The following is a 14319-nucleotide window of genomic DNA, read 5'->3' on the forward strand; positions in this document are numbered from 1 at the left end:
GAACACACTTGTGCTAATAAACATGAGTGTTTCACTTATAAATCTTTCCTCACCTAACAAAATATGATCAGCCTGGAAAAGACTGGAAACTGCTGGGTTATGATGCTGCCAGATACCAAGTGTTTGAGCAACGCAGCCCAAAATGAAGCCCAAACAAAATGAAGTGAGCAGAATGCAATGTGGATCCATTTTCCAACTCAGGCAGTGGTATTGGTCAGACCAAAGTGTAGCTAAGGCTGCAGTGCTGTCCCAGAGACACCTATGAAACAGTAGTATACATTGGACAGCTAGGTACAGATGCAGCTGTATGGCTGCTCCTTTCTCATTATGGGAATGCCTGTTCCCTGCCAGACAGTGCTAAAGTGGTAAATCTTTGTGCCAGATTACAAATCTGCCATATATGGAATGGACCCCTCTGAGCTTCTGTTTGGGGTGACAAATGTGCAGCAAGAGCAAAATAATTTGATGCTCACAGGCAGAACTCATTTAGCTGGAGGAGACTTAGAACTAACAGGGGACCAAATGCAAAAAAAAAGGCTGGCACGATGGGGTGAGGAGAGCTGATAAACTACAGATTACAAAGTATGTCTCTATGGGACCTTAAAACTAAAGGCTGAAGCTGCAGAGGAAGATCCATCCTCCTCATACAATCTTTTCTTTCTTCTCTTGTTTGCATCTTAAGTCTGTAATCCTGTAGGTCAGGGATCATCTATGCTCTGCAGTGTAAACTGTTTAGTGCAGTGGTGCTCCCATCCCTTCAAAAGGCCTTCAGGCACATAAAGCCTTCCAAAACCTTCTTAGTCTGCTGGTAATAAGCCCCTTTGAAAGATGCCAGGCTGGGGTTTTGGAAAAAGGATTGCTCACAGTCTAGTTCCACAGCCACTGGAAGAGCATGGAAAGGTTTCCTAATGGCCCATCTCTACTGTAAGAAAACTTCTGTTGAGAAAGCAATGCACTTGCAGGAACCTCTGTCCCCACCTCACAGGTTATGAATTCTTTAGATGGAGACTGTCATTATCTATGTATCTGTACAGCATCTAGCTCAGTGGACATCTGCATGTCCCCAGAATAGTAATGATGATTATCACCATGTTGTGTGCTGCTCTGAAGGATGGTAGTGGCACAGGTCCTTGGTAAGGAGTCTGAAACAGTTCTCTTGACAGACACTGCAGTTGTGAGGAGAAATGAAATAATTAAATTGAGAAGCTGCTCTGCCTGCTGATAATGAAGCCAGCCAAGCAGCTGGCAGCAACCTGATCTGTGGACACCCCAAAGCAGAGGAATGCCATAGGGGGAAGAAGTTGTGCAATCCCATGTACCCTCCAGGCTGATTTTCTGGGAAAATAAGCCAATATCCATGTTTCTACAGATGAAAATGAAACTTCTTCTCAATGTGAGAATGTTTTTAAGACTGGAAAATTAAAAAAAACAATTCCCCAGAGTTAGTTCCAACCCAATGGCCATTTAAAATATCTGTGCTATGATCAACTTTGAAAAATGTTCCAATTTCCCATGTGTGAATCTTTATGCTGGGCAAATGTCTCTGAACAGAAGAGTTAAATCATGAATGCTAGATGACAGCTGCCAGTGGGAACATAAGCCTTGTTACCCAGGTTAACAAATAATGGATCATTATCCTGGCATTCTCCACAACTGATGGTTAATTGATCAGTGTTTGGAAAGTGCACTGGGAAATTAAAGTGCTATAGCAGAGCAAAGTATTATTATTAACAATAATATAAGGGAATTTTTTTTTTCTAGTCTGTAATAATTTTTTCTCAATGTAAGTAGGTACAGATTTGTTGGGAATGCCCTTCTGCAGAGGGCAAGTGGTTGCCAGCCCAAGGTGACTGTGTGGTTTTATAAGCAGAAGTAGAAAATATCCCTCCCACATAAGTGCCTACACACAAATACACTGTAGCCCACACCCCAGAGACACAATCTCCCAGTAACTTGCTGCATGCCTTGTGCTGCTCTGCTTAACATAAACTGGTAAGAGTTGAGCAGAGAAGGATCTATACTCCAGATCCATAGCAGAAGGTAGCATAGGAGGATACAGATGGCCAAAAAGCAGGTTTTTTGGTTAGCATGAAATGCTACCAGTTCAAAAACTGGGACTGAAACTAAGCTAAAAAACCCCAAACAAACCCAAACTAAAAAGAAATGCCATGACCTAGCCCCTCCTGATTATCACAGTGGTTAGCTTCACATCCAAGAACAGCAGGGAGATGCAAACCCTGCTATTTCAGTGAGCAGCAGCACCAGGCTCCCATGGAGCCCTAGTCACTGTCAGCCTCTAAGATCTAGGTTGGTGGCAATGACCTCAGCAGCTCTGAGAGCTCTAATACCAGTCTGGGACTCTCAAGATTTCTCTGCATCCTTATTTTTATATATTCTGCCCAGCAGCTCCATCCCAAGTCACAGATCCAAGAGGTAGGTAGCCCAAGGATCAAGTACCTGGATTCTGTAGAGAACACTCCACAGCCAGAGACTTTGGAAATGTAAAGTCCTTGGCTTTGCAGAGACGCGCTGTAAATCCAGGCCAGAAATTGAAGATGCCTGCCTTGGATTCAGTTTAAGATTGCTTTTTTGAATTCTAAATTAACATTTGGGACTCACCAACCTCTGTTTAACTCAAAAACTTTCAGCTAGGTCTATAGATCCCGTAGTAGATGATGAGACTGGCAACAAGTGCTGCAATGCTCAGGCACACTGTTGGGCATGAGGCGGGCACTGTGGGGATTGTGCCACTGCGAAACAATAACTTTCTCAGCACTGACAAATAAACTAACTCACTCAGTTCTCCTTTTAATGCCTGACAAGGACTAAACTGAGTGTTCCCAACTCAAGAAGCAAACATTAAGGAGCTCAGTAAGGCCAGATGAGCACTTTGGTGATGCAAAGCCTGAAGCCCTTCTAACAGAACACAGATTTCATTTTAACAATCCTGCTGCCCAGCCCTGGGAGAGATGCAGTGTAACCTCCTCACCTGTGCATCCAGTTCCATGATGTGAGCTACTTTGTTCCAGCCAAATCCAACAAACCGCCTGTCATACTCCGGGCAGTCCTTCCTCACAACAACGTATGGCTCAAAGTCTGCTTCCCACTCAACACGGTAGGGTGTGGTGGCTGTTCGCCACTTGGCAAAGTTTGTTGGCGCATGCCCTTTTGTCCAGACGTGATACCTTAAATGGCACAAACATGGGGAGGCAATTAGAACACATCTTGGCGAGGCAACAAAATATTACTTGTTAGATGAAATGCTCAAAAGTAAGGACATTAGCCCACAGTTCACATCATCATTTTCAGGACATATCTGAGGCAATTTCTAGGACTATTTCCAGAACATTTCCCAGAGCCTCTATGTACTCAATGCTTATATACATATAGTTGGTGAAGGATAGTATGAAAATACTACCTAATGCTAATGTGAGAAACAAAGTACACACACAGTTCATCTGCACTACAAAGTGCTGTGTCTCATTCCTAGTGACCAAGTGGCTGTTATCAGTGCTCTAAAATTGGTGTGAAATTCTACAGCTCAGACAAGGTCCCTAAAATTAGCTATTTCTACACCACAGTGACATTCATGATCTGTTTTATATGCAATTTTGTAATTTGTATGTGTCCTGGTTTAGCTAGGATAGGGTTAAGTTTCCCCAGTAGTGGGGGAGAAGCCCTAGCTGGATTATTCAATACCATGATGACGTCACCTCCTGGCACCCAAAAGCAGGAGAGTCGGTGAAGGCGCGTGTGTTGTGCGATCTCTCTGCTCTCACTGCTGTATCAGTAGATATCTTGCTCTGTTCATTGTTATTACTCTTATCGTTGTTATTATTATTGTTGTTTGTTGTGTTGCTGTCTCACTGTTGTATTAAACCTCTCCTTATCTCAGCCTGGGGCTTTGTATTTCACTCCCTTTGTGGGGGAGGGGCAGCGGCTGCGTGGTCTCAGACCCCAGCAGGGACTAAACACCACAACTTTTGGTGCCCAATGTGGGGCACCGAGAGGGCTGAAATAAGGACAAAAGGAGAATGTGTGTTAGGTGCAATTTTTCTGTTTTTATTTGTATTGTTTGATAAGGAACGTTTGCCATGCTGGGCAATTTGCTTGTGTGGTGGGGCTGGATTAATCCTTATATCCATTGTGTGTTCCCAGTGCTGGTGTTTGTTGTTGGTGGAAAATGTGCCAAGGGTCTTGTTTTGCTGTACTGGCTACTGACTGCTTATAATGTGCTTGTATCACTGCTTGTGGGGGTGAACTGGTACCTGTTTGCTGCCTGGGCTTTTATTAGGGGTCTCACCCCCTCTGTGGGTGAGCCAGGGGAAGAGATCCTCTCGGTTTTTGAGAGTTTCAGCTATCCCTGGAGCATCCAGGCCAGTGTGTTCGCAGCATTGTGCTTTCTGAATGTCTGCCTGATCTTGTTTTGGGCCATGCGGTACTTCTCCAACAATAGCACCACCCGGAAACCTGCCCCGAGGGCAGATAGTTATAAATGGCTAGGTATGTGGGAGAAGATGGGCAAGTGCCTGAGTCAGTGGTCACCCCCAATGCTTTGGGATCTCACTGCCAAACAAGTGCAGAGTCCTGATAAATTGGTGGAGTGTTTGGAAAAGGTGTGTTGCCAATCTGACAAACCCCAGGAGACACAACTCGTTGCAATGTGCTGGGGGCTTACCCATGCCTACCATGTCATCTTTAACACTGTTCACTGCCCTCAAGGGGGAGAAGGGGCTGCAGGATCTGAAAGTGAACCTACTGGTACAGCAGCTGGGACAGGGACAAGCAGTACCAATATCAGTCGCCCCAATAGGGAAAACCAAATATACCAAGAAATCCCCTCGCAGTGTACAGGGCGACAATGAACCAGGCCCATCACAAGAACACGAGGGAGAGCCGGAGGTAATCATCCGATCTCCATCCCTGAGTGAGTTGCGAGATATGCGGAAGGATTTCAGCCGCCTTCCAGGCGAGCAGATTTGCACCTGGCTGCTCTGATGCTGGGATAGTGGAGCTGCTGGTTTTGGAATTGGAGGGGAGAGAGGCCAAGCAGCTGGGATCTTTAGTCAAGCAGGCTGGTATTGACAAGGCAATAGGGAAACAGGCTCAAACCCTCAGCCTTTGGAGGCGACTCCTGCTTGCTGTGAGGGAGAGGTACCCCTACAAGGATGATGTTCTATGTCGGTTAGGCAAGTGGACCGACATGGAGAAAGGCATTCAAAACCTCAGGGAAATGGCTGTGTTTGACATGGTCTATGGTGATCTGAATGATGAGCGGTCACCAATGGATCCAGATCAGGCCCCTTGCACACAGTTGATGTGGCGGAAGTTCCTGCAAAGTGGACCAGAGGGACATTCCAAAGCATTAGCAGTAGCGTCCTGGTGGCGAGACACCCAGACTCAAACAGTGGACGAAGTGATTATCCAGCTCTGGCAATATGAGGGAAATCTCCCTTCCTCCCAACATGCTTTGGTTTCAGCTGTAGAGGAACTGTCTCAGAGGCTCCAGAAAGTGGAAGAGGACATGTCCTACATTCTACCTGTATGGGCCAATGTCTCAGCCATTAGAAGCAGGCGCTTCCCCAACCAATAGAAGGGCAGTGGAAGACACATACCACGGGGCACCCTGTGGTTCTTCCTGCGCGACCATGGGGAAAACATGAGGAGGTGGCATGGACAGCCCACTTCTGCCCTAGCTGCACGAGTACAGCAGCTGAAAGGGAAGACCACCATGAAAGGGGAGTCTTCCAAGAGAGACGCAGCTCCAGTGTCCAGTCGGAAATCCCCCAGACAGAATAGATTGGCCAACATTATGCTTGACCCTCTTGAGGGGACCAGGAAGTCATTCTTGCAGGAATCACTCTTAGATCAAGTGAGTGATGGTGAGCAGGATTAGAGGGGCCCTGCCTCCAGCCAGGTGGAGGAAAGGGATAATGGGATTTACTGGAAGGTGTGGATCCGATGGCCTGGCACATCAGAACCACAAGAATATAAGGCCTTGGTAGATACTGGCGCACAGTGCACCCTGATGCCATCAAGCTACAGTGGGGTTGAACCCATCTGCATCTCCGGAGTGACAGAGGGATCCCAACAGCTGACCCTATTAGAAGCTGAAGTAAGCTTAACTGGAAAGGACTGGCATAAGCACCCCATTGTGACTGGCTCAGATGCCCCGTGCATCCTAGCTATAGATTACCTCAGGAGAGGGTACTTTAAAGACCCAAAAGGGTACCAGTGGGCCTTTGGTATAGCTGCCCTGGAGGAGGTTGAGCAATTGTCCACCTTACCTGGCCTCTCAGAGGATCCCTCGGTGGTGGGGTTGCTTAAGGTTGAAGAGCAGCGAGTGCCAATTGCTACCAAGACGGTGCACCGGCGGCAGTACCGCACTAACCGAGATTCCCTGGTCCCCATCCATCAGCTAATCCGTCGACTAGAAAGCCAGAAGGTGATCAGCAAGACTCATTCACCCTTCAACAGCCCTATATGGCCAGTGAGAAAGCCTAATGGCGAATGGAGACTAACCGTGGACTACCGTGGCCTGAATGAAGTTACACCAGCGATGAGTGCAGCAGTGCCAGACATGCTAGAGCTCCAGTATGAGCTGGAGTCGAAGGCAGCCAAGTGGTACACCACGATTGACATTGCTAACGCATTCTTCTTCTGCATTCCAATAACACCAGAGTGCAGGCCACAGTTTGCATTCACTTGGAGGGGTATCCAGTACACCTGGAATCAATTGCCCCAGGGGTGGAAACACAGCTCCACCATTTGCCATAGACTGGTCCATACTGCACTGGAGAAAGGTGGGGCTCCGGAACACCTGCAGTTCATTGATGATATCACTGTACGGGGGGACAAAGCTGAGGAAGTCTTTGAAAAGGGAAAGAAGATAATTGAAATCCACCTGAAGGCTGGTTTTGCCATCAAGCGAGAGAAAGTTAAGGGGCCTGGAAGGGAGATTCAGTTCCTAGGAATAAAATGGCAAGATGGGTGTCGCCACATCCCAATGGAGGTGATAAACAAGATAACAGCCATGGCCCCACCAACCACTAAAAAGGAGACTCAGTCTTTCCTGGGTGCCGTGGGGTTCTGGAGGATGCACATCCCAAACTACAGCCTGATTGTGAGCCCTCTCTACCACGTAACCCACAAGAAGAACGAGTTCAAATGGGACCCTGAGCAACAACAAGCCTTTGAACAAATTAAGCAGGAGATTACCCAGGCAGTGGCCCTTGGGCCAGTCTGGGCAGGGCAGGAGATTAAGAATGTGCTCTACACTGCAGCCAGGGAGAATGGCCCTTCCTGGAGCCTTTGGCAGAGAGCAGATGGGGAATCCCGAGGCTGACCTCTAGGCTTTTGGAGCCGGGAATACAAAGGCTCTGAAGCTAACTATACACTGACTGAGAAGGAGATACTGGCAGCGTACGAAGGAGTTCGAGCTGCCTCAGAAGTGGTCGGCACTGAGACACAGCTCCTCCTGGCACCCCGACTGCCGGTGCTGGGATGGATGTTCAAAGGAAAGGCTTCCTCTATATATCATGCAACAGATGCCACGTGGAGTAAATGGGTTAGGTTGATAACACAACTGGCTCGAATAGGGAACCTCGACCGCCCAGGACTTGTGGAAGTGATCATAAACTGGCCAGAGAGCAAAGATTCTGGGATGTCACCACAACAGGAGGTGAAATGTGCTGAGGAGGCCCCACCATATAACGAGCTGTCAGAGGAGGAGAAGCGATATGCCCTGTTCACTGATGGGTCTTGTCGCATTGTGGGAAAACATCGACAATGGAAGGCTGCGGTGTGGTATCCCACACAATGAACCGCTGAAGCTGTTGAGGGTCAAGGTGAATCAAGCCAGAGGTGAAAGCTACCCAATTGGCTTTGGAGATTGCTGAGTGAGAAAAGTGGCCGAGGCTCTATCTCTACACTGACACGTGGGTGGTGGCAAGTGCCCTGTGGATGTGGTTGCAGCAATGGAAACAGAACAATTGTCAACACAAGGGCAGACCCGTCTGGGCCGCTGAAGTATGGCAGGATATTGCAGCCTGGGTGGAGAACCTCGTTGTGAAGGTGCGCCATGTGAATGCCCATATACCCAAGAGTCGGGCCACTGATGAACATCAACACAACCAGCAGGCGGACCAGGCTGCTAAGATCGAAGTGGCTCAGGTGGACTTGGACTGGCAGCATAAAGGTGAAGTGTTCATAGCCCGGTGGGCCCATGAGACCTCGGGCCACCAAGGCAGAGATGCAACGTACAGGTGGGCTCGAGATCGAGGGATGGACCTCACCATTGACACCATCATGGAGATCATCCACGGATGTGAGACGTGTGCTGCAATCAAACAAGCCAAATGGGTGAAGCCCCAGTAGAATGAAGATCGATGGATGAAATATAAATATGGAGAGGCCTGGCAGATCGACTACATCACACTGCCACAGACCCGCCAAGGCAAGCGCCACCTGCTCACAATGGTGGAAGCAACCACTGGATGGCTCAAAACTTATCCAGTGTCCCACGCCACCGCCTGAAATACCATCCTGGGCCTTGAAGAGCGAGTCCTGTGGCGACACGGCACCCCAGAGAGGATTGAGTCAGACAATGGGACTCACTTCCAAAATAACCTCATAGATGCCTGGGCAGAAGAACATGGCATTGAGTGGGTCTACCACATCCCCTACCACGCACCAGCCTCTAGGAAGATCGAGTGCTACAATGGACTGTTAAAAACTACATTGAGAGCAATGGGGGGTGGAACCTTCAAACACTGGGACACACATCTGACAAAGGCCACTTGGTTAGTGAACACAAGAGGATCTGCCAATCGAGCTGGCCCGGCTCAGTCAAAACTTCCACGTGTTGTAGACGGGGATAAAGTCCCTGTGGTGCGCATGAGGGATGTGCTGGGAGAAATGGTCTGGGTTAGTCCTGCGCTGGGCAAAGGCAAACCCATCCACGGGATTGTTTTTGCACAAGGACGTGGGTGCACCTGGTGGGTGATCCAGGAGGATGGAGAAGTCCGATGCGTACCACAAGGGGACTTGATTGTGGGTGAAAACACACCGTGAATTATACTGTGCTTTTATTAATTTTTCTTTGTTATTGCTCATTGCTAAATAGCAGCTGGATGTGACGCAGATGGTATAGAATAAAGGGGTGGATTATGTCCTGATTTATAGGTTTAATTTTCCCCAGCAGTGGGGGTGTGAGAGACTGAAATGTCCTATGACTGCCTCAAAGCTTGCTTGTGTCTGTGCAAACCTCCAAGAGAAGCTGCTGCGGCCTGTGTATTGGTCTGGGGGATGTCGCCAAGAGAAGCGGGAGTGTATTGAAGGATGCACCCCCCCAGCTTCTTTGCGGTTGCACTGTCAGACTCCGTAGATAAGCCTCAAAGGGGCAGAGGTGTGCTGAGCTGGCCCCATCCTGTAGCCGTTTGTGGCTCTATTGTGTGGGCCAGACACCATGCCTGCATTGCTAATGAACTGACAAGAGGCAAAGGTTCCTGCCCTGAAGCCAGATGCAACAAAACCTGTTGGACCAGAGAAAAAAAAACTAAAGGCAAGCAGATATGTTAGTCAGCCGATACGATGAACTTAAAAAGACAGCAGAAAATTTTCTCTGTGTGCATCTACCATTGAAGCTTGATTCGTGTGCACCCACCACCGAAGAACTGAAGACTGACAACCAACGGGACGTCGCTGGATCCATGGTGGTGACTATTCTTGCAGCCCTATCCTTGCTTTATTTCTGCCTTTTCCTTCCATTCTGTCCTATCGCTACCCCTCTTCACTGCTTTAATAATAAAAAACCTGTTCTGGGTATACGGCATTTGACCTCGTTTGTGTCTTAATCTTGCTCTTGGGATCGTATCGAAACCTCCCCCAACATTGGATCGGAATGGGGGGGGGGGGGAAGTCCCAGCCGGATTATTCAATACCGTGCTGACGTCACCTCCTGGCGCCTAAGTGTGGGAGCGCGGAAGAGTCGATGAAGGCGCATGTGTTACGCGATCTCTCTGCTTTCAATGCTGTATTGGTACATATCTTGCTCTGTTCATTGTTATTACTGTTATTGTTATTGTTTGTTTTGTTGCTGTTGCACTGTTGTATTAAACCTCTCCTTATCTCAGCCCCGGGGCTTTGTATTTCACTCCCTTTGTGGGGGACGGGCAGTGGCCGCGTGGTCTCGGACCCCGGCAGGGACTAAACCACCACAATATGAAAGACACCTGCAGCTCTGGATTTTCATTTGGAGTTCCATTTGGAGTTCCATTTTGAGTTCCATTTTATTAATTACTGTTATTACTATGGCAGGAGTCAAAGTGCATAATTAAATTAATAAGTAAAATATTACATAAAGGCTTTCTGCTGTACTTTCTACACTGTGGGGAGTACCCATGTAAGGTAATCAATTTGATTTACAGAAAAAGATCCTTTAATACTTTGTTAATCTTGTTTAGGTTGCAGCAGGTCTCTTCGAAGCACAGCTTGAATCCATCCCATTAGTGCCAGGGTCAACGACTCTTTCATCCACTTACTCTTCTTACACCTTTCCAAAAATCAATGAGACAGGCTCTTTCTGCCGATTCATAGATGAAATAATGAAACAAAGGCAGGACAGGCCATCTGTATTACAATGATCTGAGATGTGTAAAGAAAGGGGAAAACAAACATCCTGTCAGTTTGTAATGTAAGGTACATTGAATTCACAGGGATGACTCCTGTGATAAAAGTGAAGGGATCTGAGCATTAAATATTTGCAGTATTAGGACCTGAGATAATGTTTCAACCCCAGAAATTCTCATAGCATTGCGAGCCACTGCTGAAAACAGGGACATAAAATCACAACCTAGCAGTTTTCACTTGGACTGTGTATTGGTATGGCTTGTAACAGGAAAAACAGAGAGTTGTTCAGCTTCGCTGGCTCTCCTTTTTCAGGGGCAAGGCAGAAGGACAGAATTATTAGGATAGCACTGGGGTCCCAAGTAACGCATGGTCCTTTGAAGGCTGCATTTCTAAACTATAAACAGGTTGCATCACTTTCAGATGTCTGGCTTGAGGACCTGGAAAAACGAAGCCCTTCTGTATTAAAAAAAATGACATTGAATAAATTCTCTAGAGATTATTAGAAACTAGTGCCAGATTCACAAAGATGTTTACAGTCCTTAATGCCCTTTGGAATCATCTCCAAAATGCCTATCCCTTTTCCTGATCTGTTCTGGAAATGAGTGGGTAACCTACTCAGTCACTAATGGACAGCTATCTATGCTGGAAAAAAATTACAAATCACAATGTGGAGTTTAAAATGATATGGGATTGTGGAGGATGTTGTATCTTCCAAAATCCAGCATTTTGAAACGAATTAGGATAATAATAATAATCACTACTAAACACTTATGAAGTGATTCGTATCTTCAAAGCCCCATACAAACTTTGGTTAATTAGAGAGATTCCTGCAGAGAAGCAGTCAAATGCTGCTGTTGTTCTAGTAACGCTCTCCCACTGATTTAAACACTTGGGGAACAGGACACTAACCATAAAAACCATCAATTTCTTTCCACTCTTTTTGGGGATATCAGTGTAAGAAGTTACAGCAGCTCATATAAAACCTCTGTGAGTCAAGAGAGCTGACCAGCAGGGAAAAGACAAAAAATTGGGAAGACACTAAAGGGAAAATATGGAAGTGAGACTGGAGAAACAAAACAAAGAAGAAAGGAAGGAACAGACCTGATTGTACCATATATACAAAATAATACCAAATAATACCAGAGATGATCTACTTGCCTCTTCAGAGTCACTGATGTGAGTGGAGGGAAAGAGGAAGACAAAAGGATGGCTGAGGTCAAGACAAAGATGAAAATGAGTACAGGATGCTCAGATGAGGTGTGTGCATACTAATTATAAAGGAATAATTAGACTGGAAACAAGAATTGTGAGAGTTCACAATTACATACATATCCATACATACAACATATATCAGTCTACATTTATATATACACATACACACACGCATAATCTGCTGGAGCTAGGTCTTGGCCAATGGCTGATCACTGCATGAAATGTACTGCAAAGTAAGATATGCAGACACCATTACATGGATGTCCATACAGAAGAAGCTATCATAAAGAGTGAGTAATTTCCAACAGAATTTACTCTCGGTGATGCAGTTGTGAGAAGTGGTTCACTGTCTGTATTGGTCTTCCATCTCACAGGATAAATGAATAAGTATAATTTGCCTGCTCAGGCCCTTCTCACTCAAGATTTAATTACACTTTGAATTTTAAGGCCACACTCAATCTCACTAACTCCCAGAAGAACTTTGTGAAAAGTGTGAACAACATATTTTTCACTATGCTGGCAATTTTGACAAATCCAAACCAAATCATTTGATCTCCATAAAATGATGATGAGTTTCTTTCCCCTTTCATGGAAAACAAGTGGAAAACACACCCCCGACTGCTTTGGATCAAATGTTTCATCTTACCGATGTTACCGATTGCTTTTATTTAAAATAAAATGTCAAAACTATAGTAAACTTCACTAAAGTTAGCAAAATCAAATAATTATTCTTGGTGTTCTTCCTCCCTGCCTTGTCCCTCAAAGCTCCCAGTTTCAGTGAGAAAGATGATTTGGTGAAAGAAAAACTATCCCACTTCTGTTCTCAGATGCTTAAACATTTTGCTGGATTGTGGATGCAATCAGTTAATTAGTTAATCAGTTGTTGCTGGTGATGTTTTCTCAATATGATGCGTCTTCTACCAGCTGTGGTTTCCCTTGTGCCTGAAAGCTGTGTTGGCAGTACATTTGCGGTTCATCAGCTATTACCCAGGCACTGAGCAGGCATGTCCTCGAGTCACAGTCACAGCCAGCACCTGCAAACAAAGCCAGCAAGCTAGCACAGAGCAACCTGCCTCCACGGAGGGTTTCCACACAGAGCACCTTGCCAGCCACAGATGCTCACATGTCTTCCCTTTTCTTCTGGTGGTGACTGGGGGATGTAATTGAGAGCTATTTTGTACTTCTTAGCTGCCCAGAGGTAGAAAAGTCACCACTTGGAAAAGAGGTGACAAAAACAATTTCAGTGAGGGGAAGACTGTAATCTACCATGTGGTGTGAGGGACTGGGATGCTGCAGGTATTCTGAGCAATCACTGTCACACCAGTCCTCCCCAGCTCACCCCCACCCACTCAGCCTCAAATTGCAGCATTATTAAAGCACCTTGAAGGTGGAGGTGGAAATTCTCATCCCAGATCACAGCTGCTTTGTGGCTGTTGATAGATGTGAGCAATGAAATGAGCCAAAGCAAACTGGGGAAGCATTTGTAAAATGTGTCCTACATTAATATGTACACCAGCTACAGACTGTATGTCCTTCAATTCTCATTTAACCTTACTCTGGCAAAACTCCCACTGATGTTAAAGACATTTTTGCCTGAGTGAGACTTGAGAAAGGATCTGCAAATCTGGCTGTGTATGTAACACGCCAACATGCTGCATAGCTTGAAGATGAAATCTGTAGTGGAAGATCACTGCTGTGTAAGCTGAAAATGTGATTGTTGGTGGAATGTAGCATCTGAAAATCCTGAGGGTGTTATTTTCCATTGGAAGGATTTTTTCTTTCAACTATGGGACAAACAATTATTTTCTATCAACAAATCTCTTGTTAATTTGTATATCTTTGACTGTTAAAGAATGATGAGAGAAAGGCACTCGCTCTATCAGTATCCTTAAGTAATTTTCCAAAGAGAGGCATGTTTCTCTCAGTCACCTCAAGTTTCTATTTCAAGGCAGTCACTGGTAGAGGTATTGTCAGAATTATGTTTTCCCAGCTCACACAGGCTGTCTGCTATGACATGTGCATGCAGCCACAGGAGGGAAGAGTGGCTGCTGCTATGAGAGAGGTGTGTAATACAGGGAATGGAAGAAGTATAAGGAAAGCTCTAAAATAAGGGAAGGATGGGAGAGGTGATAGAGAGCTCCACTAGCCATGGATAATACCTAGCTTTTTCATAGTTTTTATCTCTAGATCTCAAAATACTGAAAAAGGAGAGGTGAACATTGTTAAGTGCATTTCAGAGATGGAGAACAGAGATGTAAGAAAGCAAACTGATTTGCATAACACCTCCCAGCAGGGCAGTAGTGGAGCTGAGAAGAGAACGCATGTCTTCTAAGCCCCCTCTCTGTGCAACATATAAGGCCATATTGTACTCTTCCTATCACTGCCATGCTTTACAAATGGCTGCTAATCAGACCTTACCACACACACCCAAGAGACAGTTAACCCCTGGTAGTTGCATTTTAAAACCAGAGAGTCTGG

At 46.0% G+C, this 14319-nt stretch overlaps 1 protein-coding gene across 6 annotated transcripts in view; it reads right to left on the reverse strand.

Annotated features, from left to right (window-relative positions):
* LARGE1 (LARGE xylosyl- and glucuronyltransferase 1) overlaps positions 1-14319 on the reverse strand; it is a 354153-nt gene that overhangs the window by 12248 nt on the left and 327586 nt on the right. For all 6 annotated transcript variants that reach the window (XM_074826502.1, XM_074826498.1, XM_074826500.1 and 3 more), the window contains one exon: positions 2990-3185. In XM_074826502.1, coding sequence (XP_074682603.1) covers positions 2990-3185 — 196 coding nt within the window. The remainder of the gene's footprint in view (positions 1-2989; positions 3186-14319) is intronic.

The sequence above is a fragment of the Strix aluco genome, chromosome 5 (assembly GCF_031877795.1).
Source record: "Strix aluco isolate bStrAlu1 chromosome 5, bStrAlu1.hap1, whole genome shotgun sequence".
Lineage (NCBI taxonomy): Eukaryota > Metazoa > Chordata > Aves > Strigiformes > Strigidae > Strix > Strix aluco.